Genomic DNA, 17,149 nt, shown 5'->3' on the forward strand with positions numbered 1-17,149 from the left:
CCTGACTAGACTGGAAAAAAACTAGAAAATGTGCATCCATTTTCAAAAAGCAACAAAGTCAACCTGGGGAATCTACAGGCTAGTCAGTCTCACATTCATCCCTGGGAGAATCAGGGAGCTGGGCCTTTTGGGACACACTTCTGGGCTTGTGAAAGAGAGAGTGGTTAGGAACAGTCAGCATACATTTAACTAAGGGTAAATCACACCTAACCAACACAACTGTCTCCTGTAATGATGAAATAACTAGATTTATGGGTGAGGGGAAAGCAATATTTTGTCTTTAGTAAGGCTTTTGACACCATCTCCCATAATATTTCTGTATCCAAGTTAGAACATTAGGATTTCGATGGGTGAACTAGATGGACTGTTGTATGGGTGAGGAACTGGCTGGATGGTCATGTCCAAGGAATTACAGTCAATGGCTCAATGTCAAAGTGGAAAAGAGTAATGAGTGGTGTTCTTCAAGGGTCTGCACTGGGACCAATACTATTTAATACCTTCATCAATGAAAGATGGAGTGGAATTGAGTGCACCCTCAGCAAGTTTGCAGGTGACACCAAGCTGAGTGGTGCTGTTGATAAACTTGAGGGAAGAGATGTCATCCAGAGGGACCTGGACAGGCTTGAAAAGTGAGCCCCATGCACCTTATGAAGTTCAACAAGACCAAGTGCAAGGTCTTGCATGTGGGTCAGGGCAATTCCCAATATCAGTACAGGGTGGGAGATGAATGGATTGAGAGTAGCCCTGTGAAAAAGTACTTGGATATATTGGTGGATAAAAAATTAGATATGAACCATCAGTGTTCACTTACAGCTCAGAAACCCAATTGTATCCTGAGCTGCATCAAAAGAAGCATATCCAGGTCAAGAGAGGTGATCATCTCCCTTGCCTCTGCTCTTGTGAGAATTTACCTGAAGTACTGTCCCCAGAACAAGATAGACATGGATCTGTTGGAGTGAGGCCAGAGGAGAGCCATGAAGATGATCAGAGGGATAGAACACCTCTCCTGAGAGGAAAGGCTGAGACAGTTGGGATTGTTCAGCCTGGAGAAAAGAAGGCTTTGCAAGATCTTATTGCAACCTTTCAATACATATATGGGGCTTATAAGACAAACAGAGAAAGACTTTTTACCAGGGCCTGAAGTGACAGAACAAGGGCCAACAGTTTAAAACTGAAAGAGAATAGAATTATGTTGGACATAAGGATGATATTTTCTATGATGAGGGTAGTGAGACACAAGAACAGGTTTCCCAGAGAAGCTGGGGATGCTCCATCACTGGGAATGTTCAAGGCCAGGATGGACGGGGCTTTAAGCAACCTGATCTAGTGAAAGACGCCCTTGGCCATGACAGGGGGTTTGGACTAGACAATCTTTAAAGGTCACTTCCATCCCAAACCATTCTATGATTCTATAGATAGGTAAAGAACTGGTTGGATGATTGAGCTTAAATGATAGTGGCTAACAGGTTGTACTCTAGCTGGTAGCTGAAACAAGTGGAGTACTACAAGGGTCTTTGCAGGAACTAGTCCCTTTTAACATCCATCTGTGGTCTGGAGGAGGGGATAAAGTGCAGTCTTGTCAAGTTTGCAGATGACACCAAATTGGGGAGAATGAGTCAACATGCTAGAGGCCTGGGCTGTCAGAGAGACCTAGATAAAAATTTTAAAAGGACAAATATGAAGCATTGCAGATGTCACTTGCAATGACAGAAGCTAGGGTCTGGCTGGCATGGGAGCAGTTCTGCTGAAAGGAAGGAGGGTGATCTCAGTAAGCAGCAAGCCAAACATGAGCCAGCAGTGTACCCTGGCAGCAAAGGCAGCCAACAGCATGCTGGGCTGCATAACAGGAGCTTAGACAGTAGATTGAGGGTAATGATTATCCCTCCTCTACTCAGCACACATTAGACTGAATTTAGAATACTGCATCCAGTTTTAGACCCCTTGAAGAAGACAGATATCAATAAAAGTGGAGCAAATTCAATGGAGGGCTACCAAGACAGTCTGAGCACTTGTACTAGGAGGAAAAGCTGAAAGCACCATACTTGTCCAAGCCTGAAGAAGAGTAGGCTTTGGAAGGGTCCCTAACAGCAGCCTTCCTGTACCCACAAATCATCAAGACATGTTCTTCATAGTAGTGCCTGGTGGGGGAACGTGAGATAATGGGTGAAATTTGAAGCAAAAGGGAAGATGAAAAGGGAGTTTCTGATCTCTGGTTATCATTGTCAAACCTTCATGATTCTTTACACATACCAAGTTCACAATCAACTTTCAACTTTCATAAACTAGCATGCAGAATTCACAGAACATGCTCCATAGCTTGATGCTCTGAAAACATTAATATATGATATTCTTCGCTCTTTCATTCTTTTTGAGCTTCAGTGTACATATGACCTCAGTTTTCAAGTTTTCTTTCCAATCACAAGCAACCTAAAAATATATTATTTTTTAAAAATAGTTAGGTTGACATTGTCTTAGAATAATGTGAAGCAGTTAAGACATAAAAAAACCCAACCCCAAAAGTGAAAAAAATATCCGAAGTTCTAGGAAAAACCCCAAAACAATGCTAATAGAAGCAGCTTTGTTACAATGCAACAGCGAACTGAATTGTAGCTTTATCACAAAGTCAACCACCATCAGGAGATGATCAGTTTGACAGTCTTCTGCCAACTCCAGGAGATAGCTGTCTTGAATATTTGTCTGGAGCATCGAGGTCCTGCTAGAGAACTAGCAAACTTCCATCCATCTTGAACTGCTGAAGGATGAACTGTCTGTCTTTTGTCTGTAAAAAGGTACTGATCCAAAACTGCATGGAAAGCTTACTAGTTTTCGATTTATCCACATTCATGCAAATGGATATGCCTTTGTTAATTTCTAAGTATCAGTTATAAAAAAAGTCTTCACTCTTACATTTTGTGTTAGTACAGCACTGTTTGTTAAAAAGATACAAAACAATTCCAAATATTTTGACCACGATTCAGCCTATTTATCTTCATGCAATGACACCAGAAGCGGAGGCTGTCTCTTCTGAGAAAAGAAAAACAGGCGCTGGAAACAGCTCAGCTAGTCTTCAACAGTTCTTTATGGATGACTTCAGTGCTCGTGGGAAACCTCTAAGAGAAAACAACAACAGTTCCTTCACCGTTGAATTTTACTGCTTCTCTTCCACTGTTGTGTAGTCCACAAAGCAATTATTTGCTTATAATTTAAGATCTGAAGCAAAAGAAAAAGAAAAGCATGCAGGTAAGTTGCTATGTCTTCTCTCCTAGAAATTAAACTAGTTATACAAGAATAGTGCAGGCTTCAAATACTAATGAAGCGTGAAGATGAATTAAGACACTGTCACATGATCCAATCCAATCCAATCCCAGCAGCTTTGTAACCCATAGTACCTGATAGCCACTAGCCCTTTCACCCAAATTATCTGTTTATGGTTTAAACACGTTCCTCTGCAACTGGAGCAGGTTAAGAACATTTAGTGCTTACTGACAGCCACCTACTAGGCAGCTGGTAACCTGGGAGGCTGTTCTGACTCCATGACTTTGGATCACAAAACTAGACACTTAAGGCACTACTGTTTTGCAGAGGTTCAGGGGCATAATCTTAGTATCAGCTGTGCACCACACATGCACGTGATGCTGCTGCTATTTCTTCCATGCAGTAAGGCCACGTGCTTTTGGAGTTTACTCTTTTGAGGACTGCAAATAGAGCTCTTATTTGACATGCAAGGAAACTGAAGGCAAAGGGAAGTTACAGTGCAGAAAGTTAGAATCCAGCAAATTCAAGACTATGTGCCCAGCCTAGCTCACTGCATGCAACATGCATCCAACTCTAACCAGGCTGATTTCCAGCAAAGCACATATAAGGCCCACTTACATCAGTGTTTCTGTCTTGGTGCACATAGAGCAACAATATAAGGGGAACCAACAGGATGTGGCAAGGCACTGTGTCATTCAGCCTTTGCTCCTATTTTGATAGCATTACCCCTCCCTTCCACTAGTTTCTAGCTCAGCATCACTCCAAGCTAGAATAAGATGTCAGAAGACAGTCTAGGAGAGCAGCATATGGTGACACATGGTACATATCTCTGTAGACAACAAGAAAAAGAAAGATGTCCCTAGTCTGGTTCTCACAAGGTTCCTGTACAGGCCTGAAGTATTATTATGATTTGTATCCTTAAAATAAAAAGCAGGTTTACTGCTTTACCTACAGCTGACTTGTGCCAGCTTGATGATAAAAGAAAGTGATTGAGAAGCCAGCCTGGGGGTGGGGGGTGTGGTGTTGCTATTTGCTTGTGTTTATGCAGTTAGGGAGCCTGAATATGAAACTAGTGTTTTCCTCTCATTTTATAGCTGTGGTGATAAGCATCAGGTTTCACACTCCCCACAGAAGATGCAAAATTTTCTGTCCCCACACAGCTTGCAAACAGCACCAAAGAAAGCACAGCTACATCCAGTGTCTTGACATGACGTAACAGCATCACTATTTCAGATGCTAAACCTTTTAGCACGATATAGGATCAGAGTTGAACCAAATAAACAGCCCTTGCAAAGCAGCACATTCTGTAGGCCAGGAATAACATACTGACTTACTTCCTTTGGTCTTCAGTATTACTCCTTGGCAACTAACAGGATCTGACTCAGTTTTTACAAGATACCACAGCTTCCTCTCCAGCTACACAGCCCTGTTTCAAGTCTGTTCCCTTGTTTTATGACAGTCTCATTAGCAGTTTCATCAGCATCACAGCGTCAGGTTTCTTATACTCACTCCTAACCCCCTCCCACCCTTCCACTCATCCATATTTTCTCACATTCTAAGATTTCTTTTTCCCTCTTTTCAGCATTGTCTTCAGCAAATATCTGAATATCTGTCGCGGTAGGCAGCCTTTCACTCACTCCTTCAACCCCAGTGCTGGGAAGGAGAAAAATTAAACAAAAGGCTCAGGAATCAAGATAAAGACGGGGAGGGGTCAATGACCCATTTAAGAGTCACAGGCAAAAAAGACAAGCTCATTAGAGGAAGAAAAACCAAGAACATCACTAACTCAAACACTAACAAAACCAACAATTAAGGTACAGTGAGAAGTGCTACCATATCTTAAAACACCTCCCTCCATCCCTCCCCTTCCTCCTCCATGGGTGGCAGGGTCCTGCCATCTCACCACGGATACATGGGGGCTCCATGCTCTGGCACACCTCCCCCCCTTCCTCCTCCTCCCTTCCACTGACCTCGATGCTCATACAGGTGCCCTTCTCGTAACTCCTCCTCACCAGTCCCAACCCCCTCTCAGATCCCCCTTCTTAAATATGTTGTCACAGAGGTGCAGCCACCATCAACTGGCTTGGCCTTGGCCAACAGGAGCTCTGACTTGTAGCTGGGGGAGCTTCTAGAAACTTCTCACAGGGGCCACCTCTGTAGCCCCCTCCCCTGCCACACACACAAACCCAGCATAATGTCATTGCTTGGCTGATAATTCAACAGAACAATCAAACCTGGCACAACAGAAAACTCTGCAGCAGTAAGGTGCCACTAGCTTCCACATTCCTGAATTCTGAGAATATTTAAAAGGATTATTTGCATCAGTGGTCTCTGAAGTGAGGTGTGCACCAAGTAATCCATTGCAGTGCAGGAAGAAAATATTTTTGCACTATTAATAAAATTTTAAATTTAAAAGTTTATTTTTATCTCATCTTTATCTCACCCTTTTTCAATGCATTTTTTATAATATATATAATACTGAGTATGGCAGCACATGTATACAATTTACAAATAAAATATACATAAATTGGGTGTGTACGATCAAAATATTTTACTGATGGGATGTGCAATCAAAGTTTGGAGACCACTGATCTACCACACAAAGCAGAAAGCAGTATGAAATACTCATTGTTACACCACTTAACTAAGGGCTGTATGACAGACAAAACAACATTTTTTTCAATTCTTTTGAGAAAAGGAAAATAGTTTTCAGTCAATCTGAAAACTTCCTTTTTTACCAAACAGAAATGCTTTGATACACACTGACTTATAGTAGACATTTTCTAAAAGCTTCTTAAATTTTATTTTTAAATGTTTAAGTCAGACCAAAAGTCTCAAAACAAGAAGTTTCTGGTGACTCAGATAATAAATTTGGAAAAAAAAAAACCTTCAGAGAATCATAGAATATCTCAAGTTAGAAGGGACCTGTAAGGATCATCAAGTCCAACTCCCTGCTTCTCTCCAGACTACCTAAAATTAAGCCACGATTAAAAGCATCATCCAGATGCTCCATGAACTCCGACATGCTTGGTGCTGTGACCACTTCCCTGGGGAGCCTGTTCCAGTGACCGACCACCCTTGTCCGTGAAGAACCTTTTCCTAACATTCAATTTGAACTTCCCCTGATGCAGCCTCATTCCATTTCCTCATGTCCTGTCACTGGTCACCAGTAAGAGGAGATCAGTGCCTCCCACCCCTCTGCCCACTTTGAGGAAGATGTAGACTGCAAGGAGGTCACCTCTTTCATTTTACAAATAGCAAACCCGTTTTTTTCCATCTGTTCCTTTCCTCCCTCACCCAGTTTATTTGCTATAGCTGACCTAATTTCACATCTAGTTGTCAAGTACCTTTAAAGTAGCTACTTTGAGCTCTGGGAAACCAGCACATGCCCTCTACTATCAGGCTCATTCTCAGTTAAACTAGGGCTGTTCTACGACATGGTCAAAGTTCATCAAAGCTTTATGGTGAGAGAACAGTTTCACTCTATATACATTGCACTTACACTTTTCAGCCTGTCTTCCTACCACTGCAACAGCCTCACTCACCCCCAGCCCCTTTCCCTGTTTCCTGCCCTTCCTTCTCACTTTGAATCCACAGCTGACCAGCATCCCATTCCCTCAGTATGTCAGCCCAGTGCTTATCAGAGCCCTTTATGACCAGACTTAAGTTATTAGTCCAGCAGAAGAACACTCAGATTTTCCTCCTCACCCTCCTGGGTCAGTTTCCTGCTACACAAGGTAGTTAAACTGGCTCACAGAGGGGTGACGAACATCAGAGCTTTCCCAAACAGCAAGACCTACACTTTTAGTCATAGTAAGTGGCCAGATTGGCTCAAGCCATCTTACAAATTACAGTCTACATGGAACAATTTTCACCCATTCACAGGAAAGACAGAGCTCCCTAGAGTCAGAGTAGAGCATGCTTGAACTACAGTAAATTCCAGCAAGTCTCAAACCCAGATACTTTGATTCTCCTCATTAGGTGGATTCGAAGTTCAGCATCTGTTCTCAGTATCATCTTAATCTGTGTAACATTTGCAGACACACCAGCAGTGAGAAAGTTTTATTACATATATACCTACAGTTTTAATTCTGAAAGTCTTACGCAACTCCAGTGAGATTCTTTCTAAGCAGGTTGTGCACTTATATTCCTTGGGAATCAAGAAATTCACAATTATTGATGGCAGATGGTTTCATTTCTCCATGCTGCCACTGAATCTACTAGGACGGGGAAATTAATCTGCCCCCACCACCTGGCTGTCACAAGGACCAAGGCCTTTGAGATAAAGCAGTCTGCTATAGCTTCAAATATTCTGCCCGGAACCTTCCTGTGTCAAAGATAGAAACTCTGGATTTTCCACAGATAAGTGTTCAGCAATACTTTCTGCAATACTACCAGGTACTTTGGAAGCCAAACTCAGAGCGTAGTAATTGCTCTCTTGTCAAGGGCTTGTCCTTTCTTTGCCAGATTTAGATGTCTCAGTAAGACTTTTCACTACAAAGTAAACAATCTCAGCTCCAAACCTATGATCTCTAACGCTTCTTGGGAATCAATGTAAAAGTAATCAGTAACAAGAGTGAAACCAGTTAGCATTCCATAGGCTTTCTCTACTCCAGAAATAAAACCCCAAACCTACACAAATGGCATTCTGGTCTGGATGGATGATAGACCAATGTAAGTCCTTGCTTGTACAGTTTATTAAAGGATAGCCCTTACATTCTTCTGTTATCAGATTTGGGACAGGACTAATCTGAGCTTTGATATTCTCCATGTTGATGTACTCCAAGAAGCAGCCGTGTGACCTCACAGATGTTCTAGTCTGCACATGTACCATGGAGAAAACACAGAGAGGGCAAAACAGCTTTGGAGACAGGTAAATGGAAGTCTGTTATGCCCCCATAGTAAATGCAGAACTGATGACTGAGTAAAGGTTCTAACTCACGGAATATGAAACAATCGTTGTGAAACACTGCATCTCTGCAGCCTGAATTTCACTAATATCCATAAGATATAGTGTTGATCACCTACTCTCCCATACAGGGTAATAATCAGTTTCCTCATTCCACATGTCAGCCCTCAGGCCCACTGGTCTGTTTAGCTTTCCCACCATGGCCACATAGGTTTAAAAAACAACAAACCACAAGAAAAAACACAAATTAAGTAAACTCTGAATTCTTTGTGACCAAAGAAAACACAGGGGCACACCTAAGCAATAAAACCCCCCAACCCTTCAGTGTTACACAATATGATGTTCAATAGCATTCATAATTAACAAGGTAGCACTGCAGTTCAGAAATCTACTGACACAGAAATATACTGCCTTACTGATACCTCGGCCTATAAGCCTTTATCACTTATTAAGTAAAAGTGCAAGCACAAGCAAGAGGTGTGTTATTAATGAATGCTAGTAAAATTTAACCCTGCAGTTTTAAACTGGCTAAACTGGCCAGTCTTCAGAACCATCCATTGCCAACATCTGACTCCCTAGCACACATCACATGTGCATGTGCCCACCACACATAAACTTCTTCCCTCCTAATCACAGAATAATCAGGGTTGGAAAAGGCCTTGAAGATCATCCAGTCCAACCATGAACCTCAAACTGACCGTTCTCAACTCCACCAGATCCCTCAGCGCTGGGTCAACCCGACTCTTCAACCCCTCCAGGGATGGGGACTCCCCCCCTGCCCTGGGCAGCCCATTCCAACGCCCAACAACCCCTTCTGCAAAGAAATACTTCCTGAGAGCCAGCCTGACCCTGCCCTGGCGCAGCTTGAGGCCATTCCCTCTTGGCCTGGTGCTTGTTCCTTGGTTCAAGAGACTCATCCCCCCTCTCTGCACCCTCCTTTCAGGGAGCTGTAGAGGGCCAGGAGGTCTCCCCTCAGCCTCCTCTTCTCCACACTAAACCTCCCCAGTTCCCTCAGCCACTCCCCATCAGACCTGTGCTCCAGACCCTGCACCAGCTCCGTTGCCCTTCTCTGGACACGCTCGAGTCATTCAATGGCCTTTTTGGGGTGAGGGGCCCAAAACTGAACACAGTATTCGAGGTGCAGCCTCACCAGTGCCGAGCACAGGGGTCAGATCCCTTCCCTGTCCCTGCTGGCCACGCTATTGCTGACACAAGCCAGGATGCCATTGGCCTTCTTGGCCACCTGGGCACACTGCTGGCTGCTGTTCAGCCGGCTGTCAATCAACACCCCCAGGTCCCTCTCTGACTGGCAGCTCTCCAGCCACTCCTCACTAATTTTCTACTTGAGCAAGAAGGGGTCAAGGGTCATACACACCCTGGCCCAGCATTGCCTCTCACAACCTCTGTGCCAGTCTGCACACTCTCCCCAGACACAGGGAGCTCCACCCTCACATACCTTATTTACTGCAGCTGGAAGAGTTGCTCAGGTGCTCCCCATTTCCACCTTCTGCATCCTGGGTGACTTCTGAAGGGACAACAGGTAATACTTAGACAATCCTAGAGCTTACAACACTTTGTCCTCTCCAGCTCAGATGGATCAAGAGTAATCTGACTCAGCTGGGCCGTTTGTTTGGCATCAATAATAGTCCTGACCAACACTGTCCACCTCATGGGACCATCATACAACACCTTCCCTCTCTCCTCCATGCCCAACTTTGCACTGTCCTCATGACCCCTTCCAGACCCTGCAAAGGCCAAGCACAGAAGGCACTCAGCACCCATGGTGCCACCCATAACTTCACATCAAGAAGCATTATGCAAGTCACAACTCACAAAGACCGCTTCCATAGCACAGGCACTTACCTGCTTCATTCACACCACAGTCATCTCCATGCTCGGCCAGCAAGCTGCTGTTCTCCTTCAAGGTGTCTGAAGAGAGATCAGGAGACAACTACAGTACTCTGCCTTGTTCAGCTTCAAAGTACTGGCTATTGCATAGGAGTGAGCTACTAGCTACAACTCAACATATTGCCAACATCATCAGCTAAGATCAGAAAGCCAACACCTTTCCCTCAGGACAGCTCCCCACAACAGAACAGGCACTCACCTCCCTCAGTTACACCACAGTCAGCTGCACACGTGGATGTCAGGGTGCTGTTCTGCATAGCAGAGGGTTCTGAAAAAGAGATCACAGGAGAGCTACAGTCCTCCAGCATGTATCTCACTGCTTAACTTCACAGTGGTATCAGTCATTGCTTAGAGATGAGCCACCATCCACAATTCCTAAGACACACAGACTCACTCAGGCTAACTTGGGGAGGGAGCCCCAGAGGTCTCTAACCCTCCTCAGTGAAGGTTAACATTCAATTCTAGACAGGTCATTCAGGACTTTCTCCAGTCAGGTCTTAAAAACCTCCAAGCATAGAAACTCCATGAAGACTTCATGCAGCCTGTCCTAGTGATTAGTTATGCTTAGAGGCAGAAATAGTTTTCCTCATACACAGAGAGAATCTCCCCTGCTTCAGTTTAGGACCTGATATCCCACTAAGCCACCTCAGTCCACCTTCTGGCTTACCCTTCTTATCAATATCCCCTCAGGTACTGGCAGTTGCTGTTAGGTACTCTAAAAGCCTGCCCTTTCTGGAGTTGAACAAACCCAGTTTCTTTGGCATCTCCTCAGAGGAATTGTGGTCCAGCCCCTGACCACATTGGTGGCACTGTGCTGAACTTGCTCAAATTTATCAGCACTTTCCCAGGAACTCTGCTGAACTTGCTCAAACTTGCCAACACTTCGCCAGAACTGGATGGGCCACAAACTAGATGTAGTATTATACACATCACTGAACAAGTGCCAAGTACAAGAAAATAAACACTTACTTAAATCTACTGGCTTAACTAAGTGCTTCTTAAAACAGCGTAGGATGCTATAAGCCTTCTTGGCTGCCACAGAGCACTGTTGACTCAGAGTAGCATACTGTTGACTTAAGAGTACTGTCCGTAAGGACTCCCAGGTACTTTCAGCAGAGCTGCTCCCCTGCCAGTCAGTCCCCAGCCTGCATGAGTGCTGCGTGTTGGTCCATCCAGGTGCAGGATCCTGCATGGCCCCTGCAGCATTTCATGAGGTTCACACAGGCCTCTACCACTCCTGCTCCCTCTGAACAACAATCCTGCCCTCATACTGATTGACTACACTACACATGTTGCTGTCATCTATAAATTCAATGACACTTGTTTTCTCTCCATTGTCCAGGTCACCCAAAAACCAGACCTCTGCAGTACTCCACTTGCCACCAGCATCCGTATAGAGTACAACCCATTAACCATCGCCTGCAGGCTTGACAATCTAGCAAGTTTTCCACCCATGTAGACAGATGTTCATTCAGACTGGCACATCCCAACTTAGGACTCTAACAATGCTGAGGGAGACTGCATAAAAAGCCTTGCTAAAGTCAAGGTATCTGACATCCATTTTTCTCCCCTTTTCTGCAGACCTAGTAATTTCATCCAAAACACATTGTCAGCTTGGTCATCTGTGATTTACACTTACTCCCAGTCATCATCTTTCTTCTGTGACCAGAAACATGTTCCAAGAAGACTTGCCCCGTGATTCTCCCAGGGATGAAAGCAAGCCTGATTGTGCTGTAGCTCCAGATAGACCTGTTAGCATTTTCAGAAGATAGCTGCAATGTTTCCCTTCTTCTGATTGTCACAGATCTTCTCCAACATGCCTTTTGAAGGTGATAAAGAACACCCTCACAATGACATCTGCCAGGTCTTGTGGCATACCTTGCATCAGATCCCATGGACTGGTTTGAGCCAAAGTCTCTCCAGAAATCCCTGATCGGATCCTCTTCATTACTAGCAGATCCTCTCTTCCCTGAACCTGCCTCTAGGCAAGGACACCACATAGACTGTCAAGACTCAGGCAAAGCACTTGGTATCTCAGCCTTATCTGTATCTGACATCAGAGAATCAGATAACGGTTGACATTGGAGGGAGTGTCTGGAAGTCATCTTGTCCAACCCCCTGCTCAAGCAGATGAAGCTAGAGAAGGCTTCCTAGAACCATGTCTGGATGACTTTAATGTATCCCCAAGGATGGAGACTCCACAGCCTCTCTGGGCAATGTGTTCTGGTGCTCAGTCACCCATGCAGCAAAAAAGTGTTTTCTGATGTTCAGATGAATCGTCTTATGTTTTAGAAGGTGTCCATTGCCTCTTCCCCAGTCACTGGCCACCAACTGAGAAGAAACTGGCTCCCTCTTCTTCATTTGCTCCCATCAGGTATTTATAGACATTGATGAGATCCCCCTGAGCCATCTCTTCTCCAGACTGAACAGGGCCAGCTCTCTGAGCCTTTCCTCCTATGAGATACACCACAGAATCACACAATGGTTGAGGCTGGAAGGGAACCTGAGAAGTCATGTAGTCCTGTGCCCCTGATCAAGCAGACTCAACCACAGCAGGCTGCCCAGGATCACGTCCAGTCCCTTAATCATCTACATGCCCTTTGCTGGATTCTCTCCAGTAGCTTTGTATCTCCCTTATATCACCCTGAACAGGACTCCAGGTGTGGCTTCACCAGTGCTGAGTACAGGAAAAAGATCACCTCCCTCACACTGCTGACAACATTCCTCCTAATGCAGACTGGAATACCACTAGCCTTCTTTGCTGCAAGGGCACATTGTTTCCTCAAGCTCATTTTCTCATACTCCAGGACCCCAGGGCCTTTACTGAAAAGTTGCTTTTCTGGCTGATTGCCCCCCAGCATTTACCGGTGCATGGGGCTATTCCTCCCCCAGTGCAGGATTTTGCATTTCCCTTCGTTGAATAGCATGAGGGTCCTGCCAGAATGTTTCTCCAGCCTGTTGAGGTTCCTCTGGTTAGCAACAGATCCCTTTGGTGTGTCAGCCACTTCTCCCAGTTTTGTATCATCAGCAAACTTGCTGAAGGCATACTCTGCCCCATCGTTCAGATCATTAATAAAGATGTTAAAAACAACTGGACCCACTATTGACTCCTGGGGTACACCACTAGATACTGGCTTCCAATTAGAATTCATACCAGTGATCATAACCCTCTGATTTCAGTCATTCTGCCAGTTTTCAGTCTACCTCACTATCTGCTCATCTAGCCTGATCTTCGTCAGCATCAGATACCACTAAACCAATCCCCTCTTCAGCAACAAGCCCAATGTTTACCTCCTTTATTCTTTTACACATAACCTAGCAGCAGAAGGTGCCCTCATTTTCCTGGTCATCCCATACTGGTTTCAAGCCTCCCTAAGCCTTGGCTTTCCTGGCACCATGCTTACCTGCCCAGGAAGTGCTCCTAAATTCTTCCATTGTAGCCTGTCCCTGCCTCTACATCCAGTATATGTGACTTTTGCACTGGAGCCCTGTCAGGAGTTCCCTGCTTAGCCTGCCTGTGGGAATGGCCTGTGCTCACAGTAGGAGAAAGTCTTCCTTAAAGGTCTGATGGCTCCCTTAAGCTCCTTTGCTCTTCAGAACTGCCTCCCATGATATCCTGCCTACCATCTTCCTGAATAAGTGGAAATTTGCTCTCCGAAAGTACAGGGCCTGTACCCTGATGCTTACCTTCCTCACTCCTCTCAGGATCTGTTTCTTGGTCACTACAGCCAAGGCAGCCATTTGTAACCACATCCCCATCCAGTCCTCTGTCAGCGAGCAGCAGTTACAGCTGCACGTCAGTCTTCACTGGTGCGTCCGGTAGCCTGTGTGAAGTTGTCCCCAGCGCTGCCCAGAAATCTTCCTGACTGCTTGAATTGTTGTCTTGGATTTCCAGCAGATGTCAGGGAGGTTAAAGAGAGAGACACACAGAGTACTGCCTTCCCCCAGAGACAGTAAAGGACAGCCTGACTCCATTTCACACAGCAGCAATCTCTCGAGAACAAGCTTCCTGTTGGCAAAGCTTCCTCTTTGTCACATCAACTCTTGCTCCTCACTTAAGTGCTTCATGTGCACACACTGGGGGACTGGAGGTCCCTTTGCAGAGATCTTCCAGCAGGCAGTGTTAACCAGAAGACAGCACTTCAGCAGGGACTGCTACATGACCCTCTCACTCTGGCTGAGATTGTTTTTTGAATTTATTATTTTAAACCCTAATGATCTCCGGAACATATGTACTTCAAGTCTGTATGCTCTGCTGTGGTTACTTCCAAGAGTGGTAAAAACACAGCCTGAAAGTTGGTTAACTCTGCTCCCAAAATGTCTGCACCGAGGAGACGGATTCAGCTTTCATGGCACAATTCCCCCAATACCTCCAGTGAGAAACATTACACAGAAGTCACTCTGAGCCTTCACCTCCAAGGGATGCTGGCCAGTTTGCCCATTGGGTCACTAGCACCAACTGCTCCATACAACATACAATTTACCTTCCTAACTTACACCACTGTTAACTGTCTGCTTGTCTTTCAGGGCACTGTTCTCCTTGTTCAGTTCTTTGAAGAGAGGTCAGAGAAGAGCTACAGTCCCTCAGGAGCACACTCCATTGCTTCTTCCTCACACCAGCACAGGTCATTGTTCTGCGCTGTTCAGAGCTAAGCAGCACACCTTCTCCTCTGCAACTGTTACGTACTGCTGTGCTACCAGTAGAAGCCTCATTTAAAATTGCTTTATACACACATTTCAGAGAACATCATAGCCTTGCCTACTGCTTCCCATCTGTACAGCAGTGATTGTGTGCTACCTAGGTGCTGCAGGTTCTGCACAAAACTGCAATGACTCCCCTTCCTGATGTTCCCATTCTATACTGCAACAAATTAAAGCATTTTGTTTTGTTCCTCTAGTGTCCAGATAACCTTTATCTATGGACCTGATTCTCTTTTGTCTGAACTGTACGTTTTCCTCCTTTTTTCCGGCATAAAATAAGACAGGCATAAAATAAACCTCCTTCTCCTATATCCATGTCTATGTACGTGGAAATAGTTACACAAGCAATAAGACAACCCCACAGTGAACCACACATTCACCATCAGCTACACAACCTATTTCTTCACATGAGGAAAGCTTTTCTATGTTCATTACAATTCATGCAGAAAGAATAAGTAGCAAAACCCATGGGCTTCTGGGTTTCCTTTTCCTTATTGCCATCATTAGCAATTTTTCCCTTAATCAGGAAAAAACTTCTGCTTTCTCCAACCCCTATATTATCAGCTACTCATGGAAAATGGTGGAAGAGTTAGCGAGTGAATGAATCATCAGTGCAACAGCCTGGGGGAAAAAAAACCCACATTTTTTTGCTGACTTGAACTATAATGTTCATATAACACTATCCCTCTGGAGCAAAATGAACTAGGAAAAAATACAGGTCCCAGAATTTCCTTGAAATTTAAACCAGCTGTACTAAGAACACAAAACTGGGGCTTTGCTTGGCTGCCTGTTGAATGCAGACAAAAACCTTCCTAGAGCAAAAGTAAGTGGAAGATACCACATCCATAAATGGTGCTTCTCTAAGGAAAGAAGCCTGATGGATCTCCCAAATTAACAGTTTGCAAGCTTGTAAGCATCCCATCTCGAAACTGATGCGTTGAGCCTCAGATCTATTTGTCATTAATACCAATAAAGCTTTGAAGATGCAGCATTTTCTTATCTTGGGTCCTGTTTGAGGGTTTCTTTCCAGCAGAAAGCAAAGATCACCTGCCCATGACAACATACTATAAAAATGTTCTTGTACTCTTTTGCATGCAAATAAACGGTAACAGACAAAAGGGTAATTTATTTATTTACTATAAGAAGAGGTTTGCTCACAGCTTAGTTCTTCTTTCCACAGATGGTAAAGTGATTTGCAAACACAGCATGCAGCACCATTCTCACCATACCAAGAGGGAAGCTCATCATCATCCAGCTCAGTGCTGTTTAACACACACAAGGGGATCCAGGTCTTTCTGACTTCTCATCCAGTGATCTACCCATCAACATCTACTGTTCCTGAGGCAATAGGTCTTTATAGGCCATCAGGGGAATGGGAATCTCTACACTGAGAGCATGCTCACATGTTCTGGACTGCGAAAGGCCACATGAAAAATTAATTCCCCACTTCATGTCACCCTGTTTTAGGGCACCATCTCACTTCTTACCTGCTTTAGGCTTTTCATTCTCACAGTCAACAGTTTGTGAAGATATGGCTGCAAGCAAACGGAAAAAATTTTTAGAAATGTCTATGGAGACAGCACAATAATCTGCAGAATACGCAACTTGGACTTAAAGTTTCATTGTAATACTTTTAGCAGATACTCCTGAGAACCGATATGTTTATGCTACTCTATCAAAGGACTCACAATTAATTTGAACTTCCCTTCAGCAACCACTTAAGGTCGCAGATCATAACCAACATTATCTCTACTTATGCCTACAGCTTTACCAAATCTTTCTGAAGTGGGCTGACTTAAGGTGATAAAGCTGAACAGATCTGCCACAATAAGCCAGAGACAGCCGAGAATTCACATCTCCTTTTTTTACTTCATCTATTTGTTGCAGTAACACACTGACTTTAAACCCTTTCTCTTGCAGAGCTTAAAGAATCTTTAATGGAAACATGGGCCATTCTAAAGTAAATTTTTGTGTTTTTTTTTTCTTCCTGTCCTCCTTTTTTCACCTTCAAATCCATCCATAGTCTCTAGACTTCAGTGATCTCTGAAACATGGACTAGAACCACAGCTTTAACAACTGTATGAAAATATCAGAAGAAAAATCAAGTTCTTTATCCAAAATCCTACTGAAAAGTTCATAAGACTTTGATATGCTGGGGCAGAGTGGGTAGAAAGGGAGGAGAAAAACCCAAACCCAGCAACAAAAACCTCCTAAAGACCTGCTTTCATAGTGCTGCCTCTCTACCTGTGGCATCTTTTCCAGGCCCATCACAAAGAACCTCATCAGGTTTTATAACCTCCAAACCCATAAAACCATTAAGAAACTTCAGAAATTAAAGAACACCTTAAGAAATTAAACATACAGAAAATCTCTGCA

The 17,149-nt window shown here is 44.2% G+C and overlaps 1 protein-coding gene across 1 annotated transcript in view; it reads right to left on the minus strand.

The window, feature by feature from the left end:
- Positions 1–269: 269 nt before the first annotated feature.
- CD58 (CD58 molecule) overlaps positions 270–17,149 on the minus strand; it is a 37,327-nt gene continuing 20,447 nt past the window's right edge. Inside the window, exons 7-11 of the mRNA XM_026854908.1 lie at positions 16,261–16,308; positions 10,272–10,340; positions 10,028–10,093; positions 9,621–9,689; positions 270–3,210 (exon numbers count right to left, since the gene is read on the minus strand). Coding sequence (XP_026710709.1) covers positions 9,622–9,689; positions 10,028–10,093; positions 10,272–10,340; positions 16,261–16,308 — 251 coding nt within the window. The 3' untranslated portion in view covers positions 270–3,210; position 9,621. The remainder of the gene's footprint in view (positions 3,211–9,620; positions 9,690–10,027; positions 10,094–10,271; positions 10,341–16,260; positions 16,309–17,149) is intronic.

This window comes from Athene cunicularia (genome assembly GCF_003259725.1).
Source record: "Athene cunicularia isolate RWA chromosome 1 unlocalized genomic scaffold, athCun1 chr1_part1, whole genome shotgun sequence".
NCBI lineage: Eukaryota > Metazoa > Chordata > Aves > Strigiformes > Strigidae > Athene > Athene cunicularia.